The 21,441-nt window shown below is 37.2% G+C and overlaps 5 protein-coding genes and 1 pseudogene across 12 annotated transcripts; 3 read left to right on the top strand and 3 right to left on the bottom strand.

The window, feature by feature from the left end:
* Positions 1–614: 614 nt before the first annotated feature.
* Positions 615–4,929, top strand: LOC104737854 (multiple RNA-binding domain-containing protein 1-like). 4 transcript variants are annotated; one of them, XR_015578271.1, is made up of 15 exons: positions 615–821; positions 954–1,061; positions 1,160–1,277; positions 1,396–1,949; positions 2,080–2,211; positions 2,336–2,425; positions 2,536–2,653; positions 2,755–3,078; positions 3,167–3,231; positions 3,367–3,520; positions 3,692–3,796; positions 3,895–3,990; positions 4,084–4,232; positions 4,332–4,473; positions 4,576–4,929. XR_015578271.1 is itself a non-coding variant. In XM_087481789.1 (15 exons), coding segments are annotated over exons 1-14 (2,112 nt in total). In that variant the 5' UTR covers positions 615–819; the 3' UTR covers positions 4,436–4,473; positions 4,576–4,929. The 4 variants fall into 4 exon arrangements, 2 of the variants coding, with proteins under 2 accessions (XP_087337915.1, XP_087337916.1); XR_015578272.1 differs by having other exon boundaries at positions 4,335–4,473; XM_087481789.1 differs by having other exon boundaries at positions 4,339–4,473.
* A 286-nt stretch (positions 4,930–5,215) lies between these two features.
* On the top strand, positions 5,216–6,699 carry LOC109128481 (multiple RNA-binding domain-containing protein 1-like). Its single transcript, XM_087481791.1, has 6 exons — positions 5,216–5,261; positions 5,366–5,498; positions 5,641–5,736; positions 5,849–5,995; positions 6,131–6,265; positions 6,369–6,699. Coding segments are annotated over exons 1-6 (681 nt in total). The 5' UTR covers positions 5,216–5,259; the 3' UTR covers positions 6,537–6,699.
* Positions 6,700–6,730: 31 nt separating this feature from the next.
* Positions 6,731–10,102, bottom strand: LOC104734577 (anthranilate synthase alpha subunit 1, chloroplastic). The gene is made up of 9 exons (XM_010454177.2): positions 9,713–10,102; positions 9,301–9,485; positions 9,007–9,202; positions 8,396–8,547; positions 8,191–8,306; positions 7,856–8,102; positions 7,709–7,765; positions 7,395–7,628; positions 6,731–7,296 (listed from the first exon to the last, which is right to left on the bottom strand). Exons 1-9 carry the CDS (start codon positions 9,903–9,905, stop codon positions 6,886–6,888), a joined length of 1,791 nt encoding a protein of 596 aa, XP_010452479.1. The 5' UTR covers positions 9,906–10,102; the 3' UTR covers positions 6,731–6,885.
* A 1,390-nt stretch (positions 10,103–11,492) lies between these two features.
* On the bottom strand, positions 11,493–14,989 carry LOC104734578 (putative zinc metalloprotease EGY2, chloroplastic). Of its 2 annotated transcripts, none has more exons than XR_015578273.1 (12): positions 14,360–14,989; positions 14,179–14,251; positions 13,947–14,087; positions 13,581–13,631; positions 13,384–13,494; positions 13,187–13,261; positions 12,986–13,091; positions 12,810–12,903; positions 12,558–12,711; positions 12,256–12,470; positions 11,993–12,153; positions 11,493–11,896 (listed from the first exon to the last, which is right to left on the bottom strand). XR_015578273.1 is itself a non-coding variant. In XM_010454178.3 (12 exons), exons 1-12 carry the CDS (start codon positions 14,518–14,520, stop codon positions 11,642–11,644), a joined length of 1,590 nt encoding a protein of 529 aa, XP_010452480.1. In that variant the 5' UTR covers positions 14,521–14,767; the 3' UTR covers positions 11,493–11,641. The 2 variants fall into 2 exon arrangements, 1 of the variants encoding a protein (XP_010452480.1); XM_010454178.3 differs by having other exon boundaries at positions 12,256–12,463; positions 14,360–14,767.
* Positions 14,990–15,039: 50 nt separating this feature from the next.
* LOC104734579 (chaperone protein dnaJ 49 pseudogene) lies at positions 15,040–16,373 on the top strand (annotated as a pseudogene). The gene has a single exon (XR_015578274.1). The product of XR_015578274.1 is annotated as a chaperone protein dnaJ 49 pseudogene (transcript).
* Positions 16,374–16,446: 73 nt separating this feature from the next.
* Positions 16,447–18,421, bottom strand: LOC104734580 (syntaxin-31). 3 transcript variants are annotated; one of them, XR_015578275.1, is made up of 6 exons: positions 18,017–18,333; positions 17,523–17,773; positions 17,294–17,439; positions 17,168–17,194; positions 16,852–17,074; positions 16,447–16,752 (listed from the first exon to the last, which is right to left on the bottom strand). XR_015578275.1 is itself a non-coding variant. In XM_010454180.3 (6 exons), the coding sequence occupies exons 1-6, from the start codon at positions 18,234–18,236 to the stop codon at positions 16,593–16,595; spliced, it is 1,002 nt and encodes a 333-aa protein (XP_010452482.1). In that variant the 5' UTR covers positions 18,237–18,421; the 3' UTR covers positions 16,447–16,592. The 3 variants fall into 3 exon arrangements, 2 of the variants coding, with proteins under 2 accessions (XP_010452482.1, XP_087337918.1); XM_010454180.3 differs by having other exon boundaries at positions 16,852–17,049; positions 18,017–18,421; XM_087481792.1 differs by having other exon boundaries at positions 16,852–17,049; positions 17,523–17,706; positions 18,017–18,321.
* Positions 18,422–21,441: the final 3,020 nt, after the last annotated feature.

Genomic DNA, 21,441 nt, shown 5'->3' on the forward strand with positions numbered 1-21,441 from the left:
GTAAACCGAAAATTCAAATAGTTAGGGCAGCAACTTATATGAATTGAATTCTCTGGTTCGAGTTAAATACAAAACCCAATCCGCACTAAACCGAATACCAAGGCTTTCACACCCGCTCGAATGATCTGGTTCGGTATAATAGCCGGTTTAAACCGGAGAAAATTGATTGAAACCAGGTTATATAAGGCAGAATAGAAGAAATAATGAGGGATTCGTGGTTAGAGAAAGGGAAAAAAAAACACTAGAAACTCGCCGTAGATCCCCCCAGAGTCTCTCCTCGAATCATCTCTGTCTGTTAATTACACGACGTAGATCCCAGACTCTCTCTCTCTCTCCCTCGAAACATCATTATCTCAAACTCGCTGTTTCTCTCTCTCAGTATCGTGTAACTTGGCCACCAAGTTCTCCAAATGTTGTATTCCATTACTGTGTATTTAAAAGGAACAGCTCTAATTTACCAAACATGGATATTTGATATTTCACAATTTAATTTCTCTATATATAAAAAAAAAATGGATGGTAACAAAAGTAATACCGTACCGCATCATATCGAGTCACCCGACTTTTACCCGCCCGATACCCTAAATAAACACGCTTAGCCGGAAGCAGAGCATGGGCTTAGCCCGCTTCCATGACATGGCCGGATCTGAAATTAACAAGAACAAAAAAAAACCCTAAAACCCCTCTCGTCATCTTCTTGTTCCAACACTCAACAGGGGAGGCAAAAAAAAAAAAATCACCTTTTAGAAACCGTAACTTGGAAATCCCTATAAAGTCTACAGTTCCTAGAAGAACGAGCTCTTCTTGCAAAGCCAAAGAATGTAAGTATCGGTTTCTTCCTCTTCTAAGGGTTTTTAACTGAGACTTTCGCAGAAACACAATACATGATGTACGAAACTTATCTTCTGTTTCTGTTTTTTTTTGTTCTTTTCTGGCCTTGTAAATTACAACAGGTCGAGGATAATTGTTAAGAATCTTCCCAGATATGTGAAAGAGGATCGACTTCGAGATGTCTTTTCACAAAAAGGAGAAATCACAGACGTGGAATTGAAGCGTTTAAGGTATATACTTGTAGATTCACAGCAGCTAATATATGTTGTGTGTGTTTTATATATGTTGGAATCACTCTTTATAATTAGACTCGTTGTTGCTTTTGCAGCGATGATGGCAGAAGTAGACAATTTGCTTTTATTGGATTTCATAATGAAGAAGAAGCTCAAGCTGCTATCACATATTTTAACAAGTCTTTCATTGATTCTCTTAAAGTATCTGTTGAGGTGATCATTAATTTTTCACTTAGCTAAGCTAGATACTATCAGTTAAGTTTCATGAGTAGTACTAGCTAGTTTTGGAATCCTAATTTAGATATTCTCCTTTGGGCCGACGCATATATAGGTTGCGAAGCCTCCTCCGAGGAAAGAAGAAGGGAAGGTTAATGATAATGGTGAACATTTTTCTTTTGCTAAAGGAGACAAAAAGATTAAGAAGAAACCAGAGGCTGGTCATGATGATCCTCTGCTTCAAGAATTTCTTGGATATCACTCAGTGAAATTCTGGTCCAATGACATGTGTATTCCTCTTTCCACCGGAGTAAGTTTTTCCAATGGTGCTGATGATGAGCCTAACAAAGCCAAAAGACCATTGTTCGATACTAAAAAGGCTACAAAGAACAAAGTTGGTGATGATGTTTCTGATATGGAATACTTCAAGAGTAGGATAAAGTCAAATCTGTCGGATTCCGACTGTGATTATGAAACTAATTGTCGAGAAAATGCAGTTCATGTTTCCCCTATTGATGGAGAAGATATTGAGACTGACATAGTTGATGATGGCCATGAAATGGAGGTAGAAGCCGATGGCAAGATGGCTCAAGAATTGAAAACTGACGACAGAGATGATGTTCTTAACACTGGTCGCCTTTTCGTCCGTAACCTGCCTTACACTACAACGTAATGGATCTTCATCTTCCGCTCTTTTTTCTTGTTTCATGATTAATCTCCTTTGTGTTATTCATCTTATATATATATAGATATCTATTTGTTGTTAAAATAAAAAAATAAAACCTCATGCATGAAACAGAGAAGAAGAGCTTACTGAACATTTCAGCAAATTCGGTGAAATATCAGAGGTCCATCTTGTTCTTGACAGGGAGACAAAAAGGTCCAAAGGAATGGCCTACATCCTTTACCTGATCCCGGAATCTGCAGTAAGGTATTATATAATATTATATAATTCATACCAATTAAAAAGTTCTAATTGCATGCTTTTAATTTCAAGAAGTGGATCTTTTGCTGTTAGTTAAGGTTTTAAATCGTTGATTTGGATGGTGTTGTAGGGCAATGGAGGAATTAGATAACACAGCTTTCCAGGGGCGACGGTTGCATATTTTACCAGCTAAGCCCCGTGAAAAGTCTGATAAACAAGTGTCAGTGACCTCTACTCTTATGTTTCGGTCTTCAAACTTGTAATACTTTTTTTTGTTGACTAGAATTTTCATCAGTTGTATTTGTTCGATCATGGCTTTTTTCCCAACAGAAATGACTCTTGTAATCTGCCAAAAACATTCAAGCAAAAGAGGGAGGAACAAAGAAAGGCGTCTGAAGCCCTTGGAAATTCAAAGGCTTGGAATAGTTTATTCATGCGACCCGATACTGTAATTTCTCTTGTTTCTCAAGATTAATGCATCCATTTTAAATTAATCTGGCCTTTTGCTTTGCTTCATGTTTTTTTTTCCTTTTGTTTCTTGTGTTGTAGATCCTGGAAAATATAGTCAGGATGTTTGGTGTAAAAAAGAGTGAGTTACTTGACCGTGAATGCGAGAATCCTGCAGTAAACCTTGCTTTGGCAGAAACAAAAGTGATTATGGAGACCAAAGAAGCCCTTGCTAAAGCTGGAGTACGTGTCACCTCTTTGGAAGCATTTGCTGCAGGGAAAGGTGATGAGAAAAACCGAAGCAACCATATTCTCTTAGTAAAGAATTTGCCATTTGCTTCCACGGAAAACGATCTGGCTCAAAAGTTTGGAAAATTTGGAAGTATAGAAAAAATTGTTCTCCCTCCGACAAAGGCAATGGCTTTGGTATTATTCTTTCAATATCTTCAACGAATATTAGGTGATTGTTCTCTAACCGGTCCTGTTCTATAACCTGTTCTTACATGACCTTCAGGTTATTTTCCTTGAATCGGCTGAGGCACGTGCAGCTATGAAAAAAATGGCATATACGAGTTACAAGTAAAGCTTTAACATTAACTTTGATGTTTATTAAACCACTGTTTCTGTATAAAGTCTAAAATCCTCCTTCTTGGAGATAAATGATTGTCCTAGATTATAACCAAACTGCCTCGTCACATTTCCTTGTTATTACAGAGGTTATCTCCTGTTTCTGGAGTGGGCTCCTGGAGATATTCTTGAGCCAAAAGCACTTCCCGATAACAAAGAAAAGAAGAGTGCTGTTGAAGAAAATGATGTGAGAAGAGTCAACTTGGATCAGGAGATTGGAATCAATTCGGATATACCTGAGGTATGTACCACTTTTATGCTTGCTGTGGACGTTTTAAATTCATATGCATGTTCTTCCTTTGTGTGGAACTGAACAATATAGTTGAAAAAATCTTGACTAGCTTGGGAAACTAGATCTGTTTTCTGATCAATCTTATAACATTTCTCATAAATAATGCAAATTATATTTCAGTCAAATGTCCTTCATGTTACGAATCTGAACTTCGAGACAACTGATGAGAGTTTGAAGAAGCATTTCACCCAACTGGTGAAGCAGGGACATATTCTGAGTGCTAAGGTAACTTCTTGTTCATTGATGACAGATGATATGCAGTTAACCATGCATGCATCATAAGTCTGTTTTAGAATTTCCTTTTATTTTTTCACTACAAGCAGATTAAAAGAAATGGCGAGAATCGTCGTTCAAGCGGTTATGGTTTTGTAGAATTCGACTCTGTAGAGACAGCGACCAGTGTCTACGAAGATCTCAAGGTAAATTATCTAGTTAAGTCTCTCTCTTTGAAACTTGAAGTCGATTGAACTTGATGAAGTAAGTACGGTGACACTTTTTTGTTTGTTTTGTAGGGAATAACTGTTCTGGATCGGCATAAGTTGATCTTGAGTTACCGTAAAAACAAGCCGAGTGAAACGGTTGCGAAAGGTTCAGACAAGGAAACAAAGTTACATGTCAAAAATGTAGCTTTTGAAGCAACCTTTTCAATCCATTTGGACAGGTATATATACACTTCTCTTAGGATGAAACGATGGTATATGCTTATTACAATTTGCCTTTTCTCGTAAAAAAAAATTAAAACTCGGTGCAATTGCTGAAGAAGAAAGATGTAACTTTGCTGGTTTCCAAAGAAGAAAGATGGAGCATTTGCTGGTTTTTGTAATATTGAATTTGGGACAAATCAAGATGCTTCAGACGCTATAAATGCATTATCCAGAACCCATTTCTATGGACGCCCTTTGGTAAGTCTTATGTTGTGTAGCCATCTCTCTAGCCTGTTCATTTTGACATCCTTTGGATGCATTGCATACTTAACTCTCTCTCTCTATATGAGTTCTTTGCAGGTGCTCGAGTGGAAGAAGGAGGATGACAAGAGCATGGAAGCGATCCGAAAATCTAGTGCTGCCAAGTATGTGGACCAAGAAAACGATAATCCAAAGAAAAGGAAAAGGTCGGCAGTTGTTGGTGAAAGAAGAATGAAGTTTAAGAGAAGTAGCTGAAATTGACCAAATTAGATACCCAATGCCTGTTTCCTAAATCGGCAAGACATATATATTCATAGAAAACGCAACTTTCAGCTGAGTTTCTCAGCATTTTTTCTGTTTGGTTGAAGATTTGTTGTCTATACCATCGATCGGTATTGGAAGAATTATTAACGCACATCTGAATAAATCCATCCGTCAACTTTATGAACCATACATACAGTATATATGTTGTAGTGGAGTTCGGTATCGACTCAAGTCTATTCCTTTCAACTGTAAAAAAGGAAAACGCCAATAATACTTGAAAGGAAGAGACCAATAATAAGGAATGAACTAATTAAGTCTAACTGCAATTCTCACAATATCAAGAAAAGAAAAAAAGAAAGAAAAATAAAGCCTTTGTCAAAACAAAAAAAACCCTAAGAAACCCTCTCTCTCGTCTTAGTCTTCTCCTCGTTGCTCTATATATCTATTAGTCGCCGCCAGATCAAAAATTGCCAAATCATATTGTCCCCAGAACGACGAGCTCTTGCGAAGTCAAAGAATATGTAAGAGTACTGGTTTCCCGGGAACAGTTATTTCTTCAAACTCTAGAGTTTTCCGCAAGAAATCGATTTTATAATATTGTTTGGTTATTGTTTCGGGCTTACAGGTCGAGGAGGATATGTGTTAAGAAATCAAATGTTCTTCATGTTTGGAATCTGAGCTCCAAGACAACTGATGAGAGTTTGAAGGAGCATTTAACTCAACTGTTGAAGCAGGAACAGCAGATTCTGAGTGTCAGGGTTAGTTTCTTGTTACATTTTTTTGTTGATTGATTAGATATTATTAGTATTATTACAATACTAATACAGTATGCAGACTTAACAAATCATTCATAATAATAACTTTAAAAATAAATTTCACTATAAATTAATTATAATGCAGATAAAAAAAGATTGGCGGAATAATATTCCAATTGGTGAGGCTTATGTAGAATTCGATTCTATAAAGACAGCGACCAGAGTCTACAGATATCTACAGGTTTACATTATTTTTGTTTTAAAAAGTCTCTTTTAGAGTTAAATTTTTTGATTGTGATTTCATAAGTAGAGTATGAGTAGTGACACTTTTTTCTTTTTTTTTTTTTGGTTAGGATACTGTTGTGGATGAATATCGTTTGCAATTTTCATTCCGTGAGAAGAACCGAAATTCAGAGACTAGGACAAAGTTACATGTGAGACGTGTCTCTCCTGACGCAACCAAGAAAGATCTCAAACAGCTTTTCGAGCCGTTTGGAGCGGTACACACACTTACTTCTCTCTTATTATGATGCAATGCAATGTGCACAGCTTCTATTTTCCAAATACCATCCATCTCTCGTATGGATTTGTTCAGAATCATGAAACCACCCTCTTGTTTATTTATGTCTAGGCAGCTCAAGAGTGTTGACCTTCCATTGTATGATAATGGACAGCGTGGTTCTATCGCTTATGTTGACTTTTGCGAACATCAAGATGCTAAAAACGCTAAAAAGGCATTGACTAACACTCTCTTACGTGGAAGGTCTTTGGTAAGTCTTTATCTCTCTCTCTCTCTCTCTCTTTCTCTCATGTTCACTTGACATCCTATCCATGGATGCATTCTGACTCTCTCTCTATTTCTCGTCTTTACAGGTGGTCAAGTGGGCTTTGGATATCGATAGCATGGACGACCCAGAACCACCCCGTGTACCAGGACCAGTAACAATAGCAGCTTACTATCCTCGTCATACAAAGAAAAGAAGAGCCTCCTCAGTTGATGATAATGAACAGCAGGTTGAAGTTTGTGAGAGAATAGCTTAATAGCCCCGCACCTCTATCGTGTTTCTTCTACTTTGTATCTAGTCTCTATTCCCACTACCACTACTAATATGTTGTTTTAAGACTTTTTTCTCCATGGTTTCCTACTACTCAGCTGGACTGGTTCTTTACCGGATCCATAAAAAAAGGTTCGGTATCGACTCAAGTCTCTTCCTTTCCCTTTGGTTTTACTTCTCTTGTCTAATTCGGAGCCTTCATATATTAATTGAGTCTAATTGCAATTCTCACAGTATTAAAAAAAAAAAAAGGGAAGAAAAGCTTTGTTCTGCTTGTAACTGTTTTATACACATGATTTCGAAGTCTCGAAGAAAGCATCTCTTCTTGAGCACCTTCATTTTTTAACAAATGCAGATTCGGCCAAGTCAATGGCTCGAGCAAGACCAGCGGCTTTGTTCTGGCACTCACAGTGTTCGTCTTGTGGGTCACTATCAGCTACTACACCGGCTCCAGCTTGTAGATAAGCCACCCACTCACGGCGTTTGTTGGCATTCTTGTAAGAGTACATTGTATTGTATTGACATGCTGTCGGGAAAACGATTGTCCTGAGGGATAAAGCAATGTCCATGTCACCAGTGAAGGAGACTCCACCAAAACCGCCACTATATGGTCCACGCCTTGTTGGCTCTAGCTCATCGATTAGCTCCATGGCTTTGACCTTTGGTGCGCCACTAACTGTTCCCACTGGTAATGCCGCACGTAGTGTGTCCCAGCAAGTCAAATCATCTTGTAATTCTCCTGTCACCTACACACATAGAAGTAGAAGTTAAGATATTAAGGAACACATTCGTTATGTGTGAGACTTAAGATATTTGATCTACTGGTTATCTAATTAAAACTTACCGTTGAGCTTATATGCATAACATGGGAATAACGTTCGATGTTCATAAGCTTCTCTACTTTCACCGATCCGTATTTCGCAACCTTTCCAACATCGTTGCGACCAAGATCAACCAACATGATGTGCTCAGCACATTGCTTTTCATTCTCTAGCAGTTCCTTCTCTAATCTCTTATCCTCAACTTTATTCTTCCCTCTCTTGCTGGTTCCTGCTAATGGCCGATTCACTATCTTGTTCTGTTTGAAATATGATACAAAGGTTAGCGCCAAATATGATATTAAGATTTGATGCAACTTTGAGATAAGAGAGCTTTTACCTGCTTTACTTTGGTGAGAATTTCTGGACTTGATGCTACCATAATACATCCTCTAGCCTGATTAAGAGGACAAAAAAAACATTAATGGTTTATTCACAACAGGTACAAAACCAAAGTTTTAAAAGAAAAGTTTTCTCTAACACCAACCTGCAAATAACCCATATACGGACTTGGATTCACAACTCTTAGTGCTCTATAAACTTCAAAGGGGTCTGCAAATGTCCGCCTCTCAAAACGTTGACTCAGCACGATCTGGAATATGTCTCCTGCAAGTATATGTTCCTTGGCCTTCACCACAGCCTCCTTGTACTCTTCGCATGTCACGTTCGAGTTTGTCAGCGTCGGCCCAAATTGTCGTGTCTGAAGATTCACGTTGCCTGCAGCCAGCTTTGGCCTGTAAAGACAACAGAAAACAAAACCAACTTTTAAGGATGGTGACCAAGTGAAGTTCACAAACTAAGCTGAGTGAATGAGATACTTACGGCTCAATATCGTGTAACTTGGCCACCAAGTTCTCCAAATGTTGCATTCCATTACTGTAAGCCTTCTCGTAAGGAAGGCTCCCATCTAGTCTAATCCAATGAATAACATACGCTTTCTGTAGAAATTGTACGGAACATTAAATTACCAATTTTGGAGATTTCACAGGTTAACCAAAAACATGGATGGTAACAAAAGTAATAATACCTTCTCAACGTGATCAAATACAATTACATCGTCATAAAGACCAAGATGCATGTCTGGTAAGTTCCTATCATCTTCAGGGGCCTTTGAAAATGGTAATTTCCTCTTCTCGACATAGCGAACTGTGTCATACGAGAAAAAACCAACCCACCCACCTATCACGATAAAGAAACCATGTTAAGAGACAACACTCCAGGAAAAAGAAAGGACACTAAGGTCAATCGATCTTCTATCTAATAGTGCAAGAAAGGACATTCAAGAACATAAAGGTGAATCAGAGACTATTGTTTTAAGGGGCAAAAAGGTACAAGGCAAAGTAGATCACATCAGGGACAGAATGTTCAGATAAAGACCAGCACAATAAAGGGGAAAGCTCAATACTTAACCAGTTGAGGACCTAATATGGTATGGCATATAAAGAACACAGGGTACCTGCATTAATTGCTAATTGGTTTTGATATAGGAAACTTGACATTAACAAAGATCATTCAAAAAGCAGGAGCTTGCGTCAAGAACACTCATACTATAGTCACATTTCCCCAGTCCATAAAACGAGTGCCTTTATTCCTTTTAGGTTAACTATTAACAAACAAATCAAGACAAAAATATCTTACCACAAAAAGCATCTGGAAGGTCCTGAACTAGTTGAGGGTCAGGGTTCCAGTTCTCGGAGATTTGTCTAGGGATCTCCATTGGATCCTCGACGTATTTCTCAGTCATGGTTTCGTTTTTGTGATCCATTACAGTAACTTTATTCTCCTTGGCCACGATCTCCATCGCAGGCTGAGCCCCAATAACGCTATAACGACCCTATCGTTAAACAACCCACATACAGAAAAACAATTAGTAACTGAAACACATAGTAACAGATTAAAAAAGATATACCAAAGAAAGATTGAACAACTTACAACGCTGGACATCTGAGAACCAGGCTCAACAGACTCAAAAAGAAAGCTAGGAGCTTCACGGTCATCTTCTTTGACCAAACAACGGTAAGCAAGAACAGGAGTAAGCTGATCAGAGAATATACAACGGTAGATTGGTATAAGGTTTGTACTCTTAGAAGCATCTGCCAACTCCTGTGTATCACTTACTGCAAAAGAAACCAATTAAAACATGTTTCACAGAACTGATTTCACAGCTGTAATGTCTAAACCTTAACTTAAGGTTATGCAAGATTCACATTCCCAAATCAAATTAGTCAAAAGAATTGAAATTTATAGCTAAAGTTCAACAATTTTTCCCGCATTTTATATATATATCACTAAAATCAAACAAAATCCAAAACCCAAAAAAAAAAAAAAGCATTGCTTTTCACACCTATTGAAGCTTCGGGAGAAACAGAGACACATTTGATCGAACGGAAAGAAGGCGGGTAAGCGGAGCTTCGACCGGAATATCCAGTAACGGTCACAGAAGAAGAAGAAGAAGAAGAAGAGAGTCCGCGAGAAGGGACAAGCCGGCGAGTGAAACTCAGAGGTTGCATCGTGGCTACATTCATAGAGGTAGACATCGGTTGGTTTAACCGTTACGGTTGAGATGCGGCGGCCGGAATGTTTGAAAAAGATCGGAGAAGAAGAAGATTCAGAGGTGACGGCTAAAAAAAAGTGAATTTTATTTTTATTTTGGTTTTAAGTATTTTTTCTATTGGAGTGACGAATGAAAATATTCAGGAGATGGCTTATTTATAAAGATGATGACCATGTGATGCTTATTGTAAAATTACTTTTGTACCCCTTACCTGTATTTTTCCATTTTTTTATTTCATCAAGGTCACGTGCACCAGTGCATGTCTCTATCTTTTACTGTAAAAAGAAGTGGATGGCTGGGAAGCAAACCCTGTTTGTTTAGAAATAATTTGGTTTTCCAGAAAATAACGATAAAGACATACACTTTACCTAAAATATATAAGTTTAAACTTTTTAGAAAAAGATACAATATCTTCAAAAATTGAGCCATATATCAAGTTGCTATATATATATGGCATGAGAAAAACGGGAAAAAAAAAACTCAATGGAAAAAAAACCATAAAGCACTATATATTGTAAGTAGATATGGTCATATCCCTAATGTCTAATTGTTTAAGGGAAAAAAAAAACTCTACTAATGGTGAGAAAAAAATAATAGCTTGTATGACTCTTATGATTTTAAGAACAATAACAAAAGAAAATATAGTTTCCTTGTGAGTCGTTTCTTATTCTTTCTTTCTAAATGTTTTCTAGTTTTGAATAGGGTGTGAATTGGTGGAAATACAGTTGGTTTAGTGATTGTTTTCTTGACTAAATTTGTATGTATTATAAAGGTCATTTTTAAATTTTACGTGGTTGTATATATGTATTATTGGTTGTATGTGAAAAAAAGTTATTTATAAATGGTTGTATATATGTATTATTGTTGTTGACTAAAGTTCACTTTTCGATTCGGAACCAAAAAAGTTTATAGAAAAGACCGATCATCAAAACCACCCTACTTGCACGTTTTGGGTGGAGAACAACTGTGTAGCTTATCATTTGTTGTTCCAGTGTAATAAAATCAACAACCTTCATCAAAAGCGAACTCATGTCTTTCACAAAGATTGCATCAGTCAGTTCCATAAGCCAATAGCAGCCAACTATAGATACGAAGAACCGTCGTCTTTCTCAAAAGTATTGAAAAGTCTTTCTTTATGATTTATGAACGCCCCAATTAGAAGACAATCGAGTAAGTATGGATTTTCCATTTTTTTTTTTTCTTCAACAAAATAAAAAAGCTCTAGTTGGTAACATGCCTAATAGCGGAATATTAATTAACAATACTACTTCTTTACCATTTAAGCTGATAGTGATGTCTTTGATTTCTTCAGTCAATTATATATTAGTAGTACGATTACGAATGTTGATTCTTTGACCTTTTCCTCGAATAAACAAACAACAATCATAGTATGACTATGTAAAATTGGAAGGTTGCTTTGGTTGCTACCAACCAAATTCAAATCCATCCACATGAAATGCATGTGCTTTTGTTCTATCATTTACCTTCCAACGTTACATTAATATTACGTATCTAGATTGACAATACCACACGTAATTAATATCTGTGATTTAGTAATTAGTTTATATAATTTTGAGAGAAATTTGGTTAGTTTCCTAAGCTGCTTCCATGACAGAGTCAAAATATAGCACATAGCTTAGAGACCAAAACAAAAAGTTACAAGTATATATATCTCTGATTACTTTATTGAGCTCTGTATATATGATGATATGAGTCACTTCACAAGCCTATCATCATGGCTTCGCCGCCAGTGAAAGCAAATGGGTAAGGCAAACACACTAGCAAGGAGAGAAACAGAACCACGATTCCTAGAGACACATACTTATCATCAGGCGTCGTTATTTCTTCAGCCAGCGGCGCAATCGGTCCACGCTGCAGGAAGAATATCAGAACCACCCAGTAGAATGCCACGTCACTGAACAACGCTGATAAGCCCAAAAGCGCTATGGAGGCACCTGTGAGCCTTGTTGCTGTCTGAAAAATCATTTGAAAGACATATCTAAGTAAAGTTAAGACATCCAGCACAAAGATATTATAAGTTTTTTCAAGAGATTCTAATTGATGTGTTACCTTTCTACCCCATATGGCGAAAGCTATTTTGCCCCCATCTAGCTCACCCGCAGGGATGCTGTTAATGCCATTGATGAGAAGTCCAGCCCATGCCCAGATCACAAGTGGGTTAAGAGATATTGAAGTTCCATCTTTGAGCACATCACCGAGTAGGAGCTTTGCTATAAAATCAAAAGAGGGAAAATGCTTAAACATTGATTTAACACTACAGATTCAGCCTTCAACACTTATCATATTTGATTAAGAGTTAATAAATAGCTTACCGATACCACCAACGAGGAAGGATTCATGAAACACTGATGCGTCAACTACAACGCCAATGCCGTCACTAGGAGGCACGAATAACCCTATAAGAAACAGAACCAACCCTAGAGAAAAGCCAGCCAAAGGTCCTGCAGCTGCAAGCTTCAAAAGATCTTCTCGCTTGGCTACGATATTTTTGATTCTTGTTATAGCACCGAACGAGCCTATCTGCCATCTAAAACATGTTCATCAAATGGCTAAAAAAAAAAAAAAATCAGCTTAAGGAGGTTACTTTCTTTCAAATAGAACATTGCATCTTCACCTGCCAACTTGGAACAAAGAATGGAACACCAAGCTTTATCCCTAAGTTATTTGCAACTAAAATGTGTCCCAGTTCATGAACTCCAAGGACAAGAGCGGTGACAAGAGCTCCTGGTAAGCCATCCTTCAACAGTTCAAGGTTGTCAAATGCTGATCTGCAATTAAATTCATGGTAGGGAGGAAAAAATTTATTCAGTATGAGGATTTGGAAGTATAACATATTCCGGAGAAAACATGTTCAAGATGTTCTTACAGTAAGTCGGATTGCAAGGCGGGCACATTACGGAGAAACAATGTAAACAATGCCACCAATCCAAAAGAACCAGCAGCAAACCATTCAGGGACAGCTGCAATTATATGTAGTATCCAGCTAAAACTTAATAATCTGAGAAAGATTCTTATAACATGGAAGTATATAGCAATATATACCTGTTGTCTCGGGTTCTAAGGACCTTCTTGGAACAACAACGGCCACAGGTTTATCATCTTCAGGATTGGTGAGGAGAAAAAGCTTGTACTGGTCACCAAAATTATTCTGCAGATAGATGAGCAATATATTATTACTCTTTGTCACAGCATGTGCTTGTCAACGATCAAAGTTGAGAAAACCCAAAAAAGCAGAACTGCTACCTCCATCCTCGTCTTTATCTTCTCATAACTTTTAGCAGGCTGGCCTCTAAGATTTCCTTTGAACAATACCCCACCCTACCAACATTGTCCCAAAAACGTCAAACTCAGAACCTCTTATTCATGTTTCATATTATGTTTAAAAGCAAAGTTGATAATAACCTTAGGAAAAAAAACTGATGAGGTTCTCAGTGACTCACCTCATATGGTTCTTGACTTGTTACGAAGAAGGTGTCAAACCCGAATACTTGGCCCCTGAGAATATCAATGGTTTCCTTGGGAAGTCTCATGGAATCATCCAATTGTAATGGCTGTTCACAACAACTTTTTTATGAAAGATAAAAAACAGAAAGCATTAAGCTGCCGCTGCTGAAATAACATTGTTGCTGATACTTACATTCACACCCGGAAGAGGAGAACCGCTGCTAACTTCTACTTTGTCACCGTCCTATTCCAAATGCAGTAGAAGAGTACAACACATTCAGAAACAAAACCAAGAAACTACATATATGGACAATGGAAGCTATTTAAATCAAATATTACAACTTAGACACATAAGATTCAGCATCAAATGTAACAATTTCTTAAGGTTCAAACAAAAAGCCATCTAGAGTAGTTAAGCACTGCTTCAAATAACATTCACCTTTAATTCAATTACTTTGACGTTTCACTAACCAGATTACTAGTCTGGAAACAAAACTTACAAGTTGAGCTTCAATTTTACATTGGATGCATTAGTTTCCAAGTAAGAGGAAGACAATACCTGAGAACTGAATTGAGTTTTGTTCTCCTCCTCATTCCCCGGCGCTTCATTCACAACTGTTGGTTGTGAATTCAACTCAGTAGGAATTTGTGTAGGAGGATCATCAGCTGAAGTCTCTTTGCCTTCTTCACCATTATTATCCTGCTAAGAAGAACTTATGAACTTAGACACAGATAAGCCAGTTACCTAACTAAATCATATACAGAATTCACATTGATACTTAAGCAAATACCTCATCATTATTGCCTTCTGGTTCTGTTTGCGTCTCTGTCGCTCTAACAAAAGTCTCTCTCTTTCTGAAAACCCTGAAGTTCAAAAATCCGCCAGAATAAGTAGACAAAGAAGCAGCAGTAGTGCTCACGGTCACGGATTAAACAAAAGAAGAAGAAGAAGAATAAAAACAATACGAGAACCTTTCAAGCTTTAGATCCTTCTTCCTTCGAGATGTTCCTGTCTGCCCGAAATTGAGACTCGAAGTAGCTACAAAAGGCTGAAACTGAAGACTACTACAACATGAGCTGCATTGCGACAAGACGCCCAAATTGCCGCTATAACTAGCCACCGCGAGATTCATGTCCTTAGAAGGCGACCAACAAAATTTCGAAAAAAAGCCTAAACTTTTAGGTTCTCCGATCAAAACCCTGATGTCATTATTACAAAGTAAAGATTTTTAATATTTTTTTGCTCTTTCAGATACTTTGTACGACGATTTTAGATTGTGTGTGTGTCCTCGTGGTTCTTAATCGCTGGAGGACACAGGATCTTTCATTTATCCGTTGGCGGAGCTCTTTCCAAGAATAACGCCTTGACGTTTTTCACCTATTTCAAAACGACATAAAGTTCTTATATTAATAACCCAAACAGCATGCATGTTATTTTGTTTGAACGACACGATGTTCTTTACTTATGATATACAAAAACGTCACGCATGTTCTCGTGCAATCAAGTCTTTTAGAAGGGCTTGAAAGCTCTCTCTGTGGAAGAGGACTCAACAGCGACATCTCAGATGAACTCCGATCGCTGCGAGAAGCCCTAATTCCTCTGGAGTTTCCGATAGTCCTCGTCGGGAAATATTGCTTTCCCCGTTGAATCAATGGATGGTAACAAAGACGACGCGTTGAAATGCCTCAAAATCGGCAAGGATGCGATGGAATCAGGAGATCGATCTCGCGCTTTGAAGTTTCTTGAGAAAGCTCGTCGTCTTGATCCGTCTCTCCCGATCGATGTTCTTGTTTCGGATCTGAACAAGCAATCGGAAGAACCAGCGGCGGCGGAGGAGGATGATTCGCCTGGATCTGCCGCCAACGAGTCATCAAAGCCGCCGTCGGATCGACCTTCTCTTCGTCAACGTGGATCTTCTTCGTCATCGACCGCGGGATCGTCATCATCGTCTTTCACGGAAGAACAACGAGCGATCGTGAGGGAGATAAAATCGAAGAAGGATTACTATGAGATTCTTGGATTGGGGAACACATGTTCAGTGGAGGATTTGAGGAAATCGTATCGGAAACTCTCGTTGAAAGTTCATCCCGATAAGAACAAGGCTCCTGGTTCTGAAGAAGCTTTTAAATCAGTCTCTAAGGCGTTTCAATGCCTAAGCAACGAAGACACTAGGCGTAAGTACGACGTCAGTGGTTCAGACGAGCCTTCTTATCAACCACGCCGAGCTGCTAGAAGAAACAACGGTTTCTACGATGATGAGTTTGATGCTGATGAGATTTTCAGAAGCTTCTTTGGTGGTGGAATGAATCACGCCACTACTACTCAATTCAGATCATTTAATTTTGGTGCAGGGACAACTAGAACAGCTAACCAAGGTTCTGATACAGGATTCAATCCTCGTGTACTTCTTCAGTTGCTTCCTGTTGTGTTCATACTACTACTCAACTTTTTGCCTTCTTCTCAACCAATTTACTCACTCTCTCCGTCGTATAACTACGAGCACAAGTTCACCACTCATAGGGGCGTCAATTACTTTGTCGGATCAGCCAAGTTCGAGCAGGAGTATCCGATAAATAGTCCCGAGAGACAGAGGGTTGAGGAGCAGGTTGATAGAGATTACTTGTCTATACTTGGTCAGAATTGTCGACATGAGCTTCAGAGACAACAATGGGGGTTTGTACGCGAAACGCCACACTGCGACATGATGAGGAGGTTTGATTCAGCTGCTGCGTAAGCCTTTCAGGTCAGAGAGAGAGAGAGACTAAAGCACCAAGTTAGTATACTCAAAACTCCAAGAGACTTGCTTGGATTGTTCCGAGACATAGATATGGTACTTACTAACTTCTGAGCATTTGCTTCAGAGAGTTTGATTTCTAAGTCCCAGCCTCATATACATTGATTACTGTGCTCCTTATGATGTTTAGTATGAGACATATTGTGTGTGATTAATTCTTATTCTGAATAATACTTCTCTTTTGCTTTGAATTTTTCCATGAGTAGTGTAGCAAAAGTTAAATGCTATGACATGAGAAGTTTCCTGTTAATATACAACTGAATCTTTCCAAAAAAAATTGAAACTTTTTGACACTCCACTATCCACACACACAAAAAAACGGAGCCCTACAAGCTTAACATATGTGTATAGTCGAATTTTTCAGCTCTGGATTTTGATACACCAGGAACAAAGAGATAAATGGTATTGTTTCAAGCCACAAAAAAGAGAAAAACAATGAGGAACAAGATGATAACAGCAAAGATCTTCATCATGAGCCATCTATTTGACGAAATTCGAGTGAGGTGCTGCAGAAGAGCGCTGCGTGCTCCCTCTACATTAACTAACGATTCATCCATATTGTCATCGATTCTGTTCCATAAAAAATAACATGTGTTAGATGCTGTTCCCTGCAACTTGGAACATGTTGAGTTGTGGCCTGGGTAAGAACTAAGAAAAACGTTAAAGAACCTGATTGCTAGCTCTCCTTGTTGTGTGACCATTGTAGCTAGATGTGTGAATATTCCACTGAGCTCTGTTATTGTTGATTCAACACTGTGAAGTGCAACCGCTCGGCTTTGGCTATAATTCTCCTGCCTTGGGACTGTTTGCTGTAACATGGACATCTCCATTTGCTGCGAAGGAGCATTTTCGATCGCGGATCTACGTCTGTTTTAGTATGCCACGAACAAAACTACCATATGTTTTTATACATGATTTTGACCTTAAACCGTAGTGAAACACAAACACAATCAAAAGTTGCAAGTTATGGGGAATTAAGACATACCTGAGCTGGCTACCTGAAGGAGCTCCACTAGTTAATGGCGGCAATCAGGTCGGTTACAGGAGAGAAAACATACTTAGAAGAGAGTAAATTTTGTTACTTATGAAGTAGTTTTTGAACAAAACTCACAGTGGTTGCTGTAAATTCCCAGAAGGATTTGATGAAGTTGACCAAGGAGGAGGCTCAGGTACAGACTTTGCATTAGTCTGAGGAGGACTATCTACGGCATTTTTTGTGGAAAAGAGTTGTTTTCGGTTTTCATGAGCCTTCATGTTCTGCAGGAAGACAAAGACATTTTCTCATTTAAGACACTGTCCATTGTAGGATAAAAGGCAGATGCAAATCAACAAATACCAACCTCTGATCTGGTAGTTAGAACATCTTGAAATTGCTTAGTAGCTCCCATAAGCCTGGTTTTCAAGTCATCACAAACAGCAGTGTAGTGGCCAACTTTGTCCTGTGAATAGTTCCCATCAGCAATCTCCATGTTCTTAAGGGTTTCCAGATCAGAGAGAGCCATGTTAATCCCCGTGATATCGTTCCTGATCAACACAGTTAACTCTTGTATTTCCACAGTCCGGTCATTGAAAATAGACGATTGGTTTGTCACTGCAATTCATCAAAACAGTTGCAGGAAAAAAAAAAAAAAAAACAAACAAACTCATAAAGGCTGTATTCAAATTGCAATCACTGCATTGTCTTTAGCATTGTCTAAAGATCATGAAAACACATAGAAATGAATTCTAGAGCAAGCATCATGGAACTATTCTCTATCAAATACATAACAAAATCATGATTCCAGCGGGATTTACAATTGAAGATGACGAGAATAAATCTGAGTCCGAACCGTACATTTAGCGAGCCTCGAGATCTTCTGCGACAATTCATGGATACCTAAGCCGATACGGGAAGCCTTTTTATTGAATTCGGATCTTGAAGATCCCGGAGGTGATTGTTTGGATGATGCCGGATCATCTTCATTTTGATGAACGGACGGGATCGCTCCGATCTTCTTCAACGTTTGGTACAGTGAATAAAACTCCGCCGTACGATCCCTAAACGTCGAACCCATCGGAGGATCAGAATTGGATCAAAATCACCGGAAAAAAAAATGATTAATTTCGGCAGATGGTGGTGAGCTCCGTTTTCAGATTAACGAAAGATTTTATCAACCGAAGAAGAAATTGAATAAAAAAACTACGTGACACTATTATGTTTTGACATCGAACATCTTGTTGTTTTTTCTTACTGAACCGTGTCCCGTTTTAATATATGGCAACCGAAATGTGTGTTGTATAAATACATCAGACGATTAATCTATCATTATTATACCAGTCTTTTTAGTTTGGGAAAGGTTTCTTCTTTTTAGTTGCTTGGGTTTTTTTTTTTATAGAATTTTATTACATATCCTTGTCAAATGTTGAGTATTTTGATTAGAGTTTAGTGGTGTAAATTTTAACTTAATTTGTAGGACTATGTTACCAATGAAACAGTTTTGTTACATTTTTTCCCCCCAGAGGACCTCTACACTTACTTTTCTAAGATGGAAACTGTAGAGGGCTGTGTAACCAAGTTGACTACCGATGTGTGAGAAATAACGTTTCTTCTTAAGTTTATAAAACTAAAACCTAGTTTCACTGATCGTCTCTCAAATAGTTCTACACTCGTTTGTAGCTTTGAATAATGAAAGTAAAGAGTTAATAAGTCATAAGTAATAAATGGATCCAATATAGTTCAAATTCTGATAAACTAAATTTTGAGGTAGATTTTGAAGGGTTTTACTGTTTAGGTGATGTTGATGGTAATGCAGATTATGTATAATTTCCATTTCTAGTTTCTTACAAAAGTATTTTTAGTGACCGGCGTACCAAGAGGTTTTTATAAAAATGTTATGTATGAGAATGAAAAGTTGTAAGTGAATGGGAAATTTTAAAGTTTTGGGGTTGATGTTGGATGGATCAGCGACAAACGTGGAAGCAGTGAGATCCAAAAAGAAAGCTTTCCCAAGCTTCGTGAGCCGTAGGAGTCTAGTAACATTTTAAGCGTGCCACAATTTCATGCCCTTGTTTCCCGAGTTTTCATTTTTATTTTTATTTTAAATTTTTAACATAGAGCAAATAGTAATACGTGAATTTGTATCATTGATTAATCTATCATTTTATTGAATAACAACAATTCGTATTGATTCTCTCACTTTACCAATCGTTTTATCTTGAGTGCATGTAGAGATTCTCTCACTTAACAACAATTCCCCCCCCCCCCCCCCAATTCAATATAAGTATATAACGTGTATTATTCAATTGGAATCGTAAAACGAACTTACGCAATCTGAACAATGTCATTCAGGATAGACATTTTAATTGTTTTTAAAAAAAATCTGAAAGTAGTTTGACTTTTGACAACGCATGATGTTAACTTAGTGATAGTAATTTGTCTTTCGGAAGAAAAGAAAAATAGTAATAGTAATATGAAACAAAAATTAATAAGACTATTTGCATGCCATGTTGTAGTATTTATTTTCTTTTAGTTAAGATTTGGTTTTTTTTTCTTTTGATGATCGGATAAACGACATTGACCTAGGAGTTAGAGCTGAAAAACCCGTTGCCAAGAACTAGTAGCCAAAACTTATGTCGCATGAAGCTTTATTCCTCATAAATTTTATTCAGTAGTATATAATCTCAATAGAAAAACTACAAATATTACTTTAGTAATTGATTAATCTGTGTATTAAATTAATGGTGCATGTAACATCATTGGGAATTGCAGGTAAGTGGGCATTACAATGTGAGACCACCTTCCACTTTTTTGACTAGGATGAGAACACACACATATGTTCTTTTTTTTTTAATATATAATCACTTAATCAGATAATTTTAATATATATGCTCCAAAGTTATAAGAAAAAAAAATATTTTGATGCAACATATACGGATATACCTACCTATATATAACCAATATATGAATCATGCATCGTCCAACGTTTTCAAACGTCCTAAAATATATACTTTTTGACATTTTATTAAGTATAAAATCATATTTAAAGTTTGTAAAATCAGTCTTTTAATGTAAAAGTTTGAATCATATAGCCAAAAAATGTTTTTTCTTTCTAAAACCAACATGTTGTTGATTAAATATGGTCTAAACGAATCTCTTTTTCAAATTAGAGAAAACACGTAATTTTTATAAAAATTAATATATTGTGTAAGTGATTATAAAATTAAAACAGTGACTATACTTAATCTATGGATGAGTCCAAGTAGCAAACACCAACGTGAACTTTGACTTTGAGGCCGAATCGATCTTCTCCTTTTATGTTTCTTTAAACTTTCAATTAAATTTGTGAAGTGTGAATATATAACGTTTTGTACGTATCAGTATGTTGTGTAGCAGAGCGACTCTTGTTTATAAAAACAATGTTTGGTTTATTCTAATTGTCATTTTATTCTTTGGATCTTTAGTCTTCGCTTAGCGTCTCGTGTAACATGTCTTCCTCCTCAAAATCATCACCACTAATTTACCTCACGTTCACAATATTCACAACAACATACATCGCTAATTCGCTATGCCAAGACACATCTTAATTCTTAAATAAAAAATTTCACAGTCGCTACAACCGTCATGTTAATTGAAAACACTGTTAAGATGGAACATGCATGCTTATTTGGTTTTAACTTGTTTTAAACTATTGTAAATGTTAATTTTTGTAAGGATTCTACTCAATTTTCTAATCACCATTGCCGACCAAACTACTTTATCAAGTCACAGCTTTTGTGGAAAATTTCCCGTTAATTCATGAACCTTTCAATATGTTCACACAATACACAATCATTATATTAATTTTTGCGGCTAATTTTAGAATTATTGTACGATAACTGATCACACGCGCTAGTATGTTCTCTAGCTTAAATTTGCAACCCCACAGGTTTCAACATCCCACATTTAGTCCCTAATCAATAACCAAATTAGTCAGTATACACTATACACTAATAAAATCAGAAAATTACGTATATATTATACGTAGTACATAACCCTAACTACGTAGGATAAATAAACGATCAAACTGCAGTAAAAAAATCAGTCTCTCACAAATCCCAAAAACAAAAGCATGCATTTCGTAATAAACAACGCACTGATTCTGTTTGATTTCTTCTACCTGTATCCTACACAACACTAATTAAACGACACAAAACTCAAAACACAGACAGACTTACTTAATCTATTCCCCTCAATATTTCCTTTTTGGATTATAATAATATCAACAAAAAATTTTAAAAAGA

The sequence above is a fragment of the Camelina sativa genome, chromosome 13 (assembly GCF_030686135.1).
Source record: "Camelina sativa cultivar CO46 ecotype springtype chromosome 13, ASM3068613v1".
Classification (NCBI taxonomy): Eukaryota; Viridiplantae; Streptophyta; class Magnoliopsida; order Brassicales; family Brassicaceae; genus Camelina; species Camelina sativa.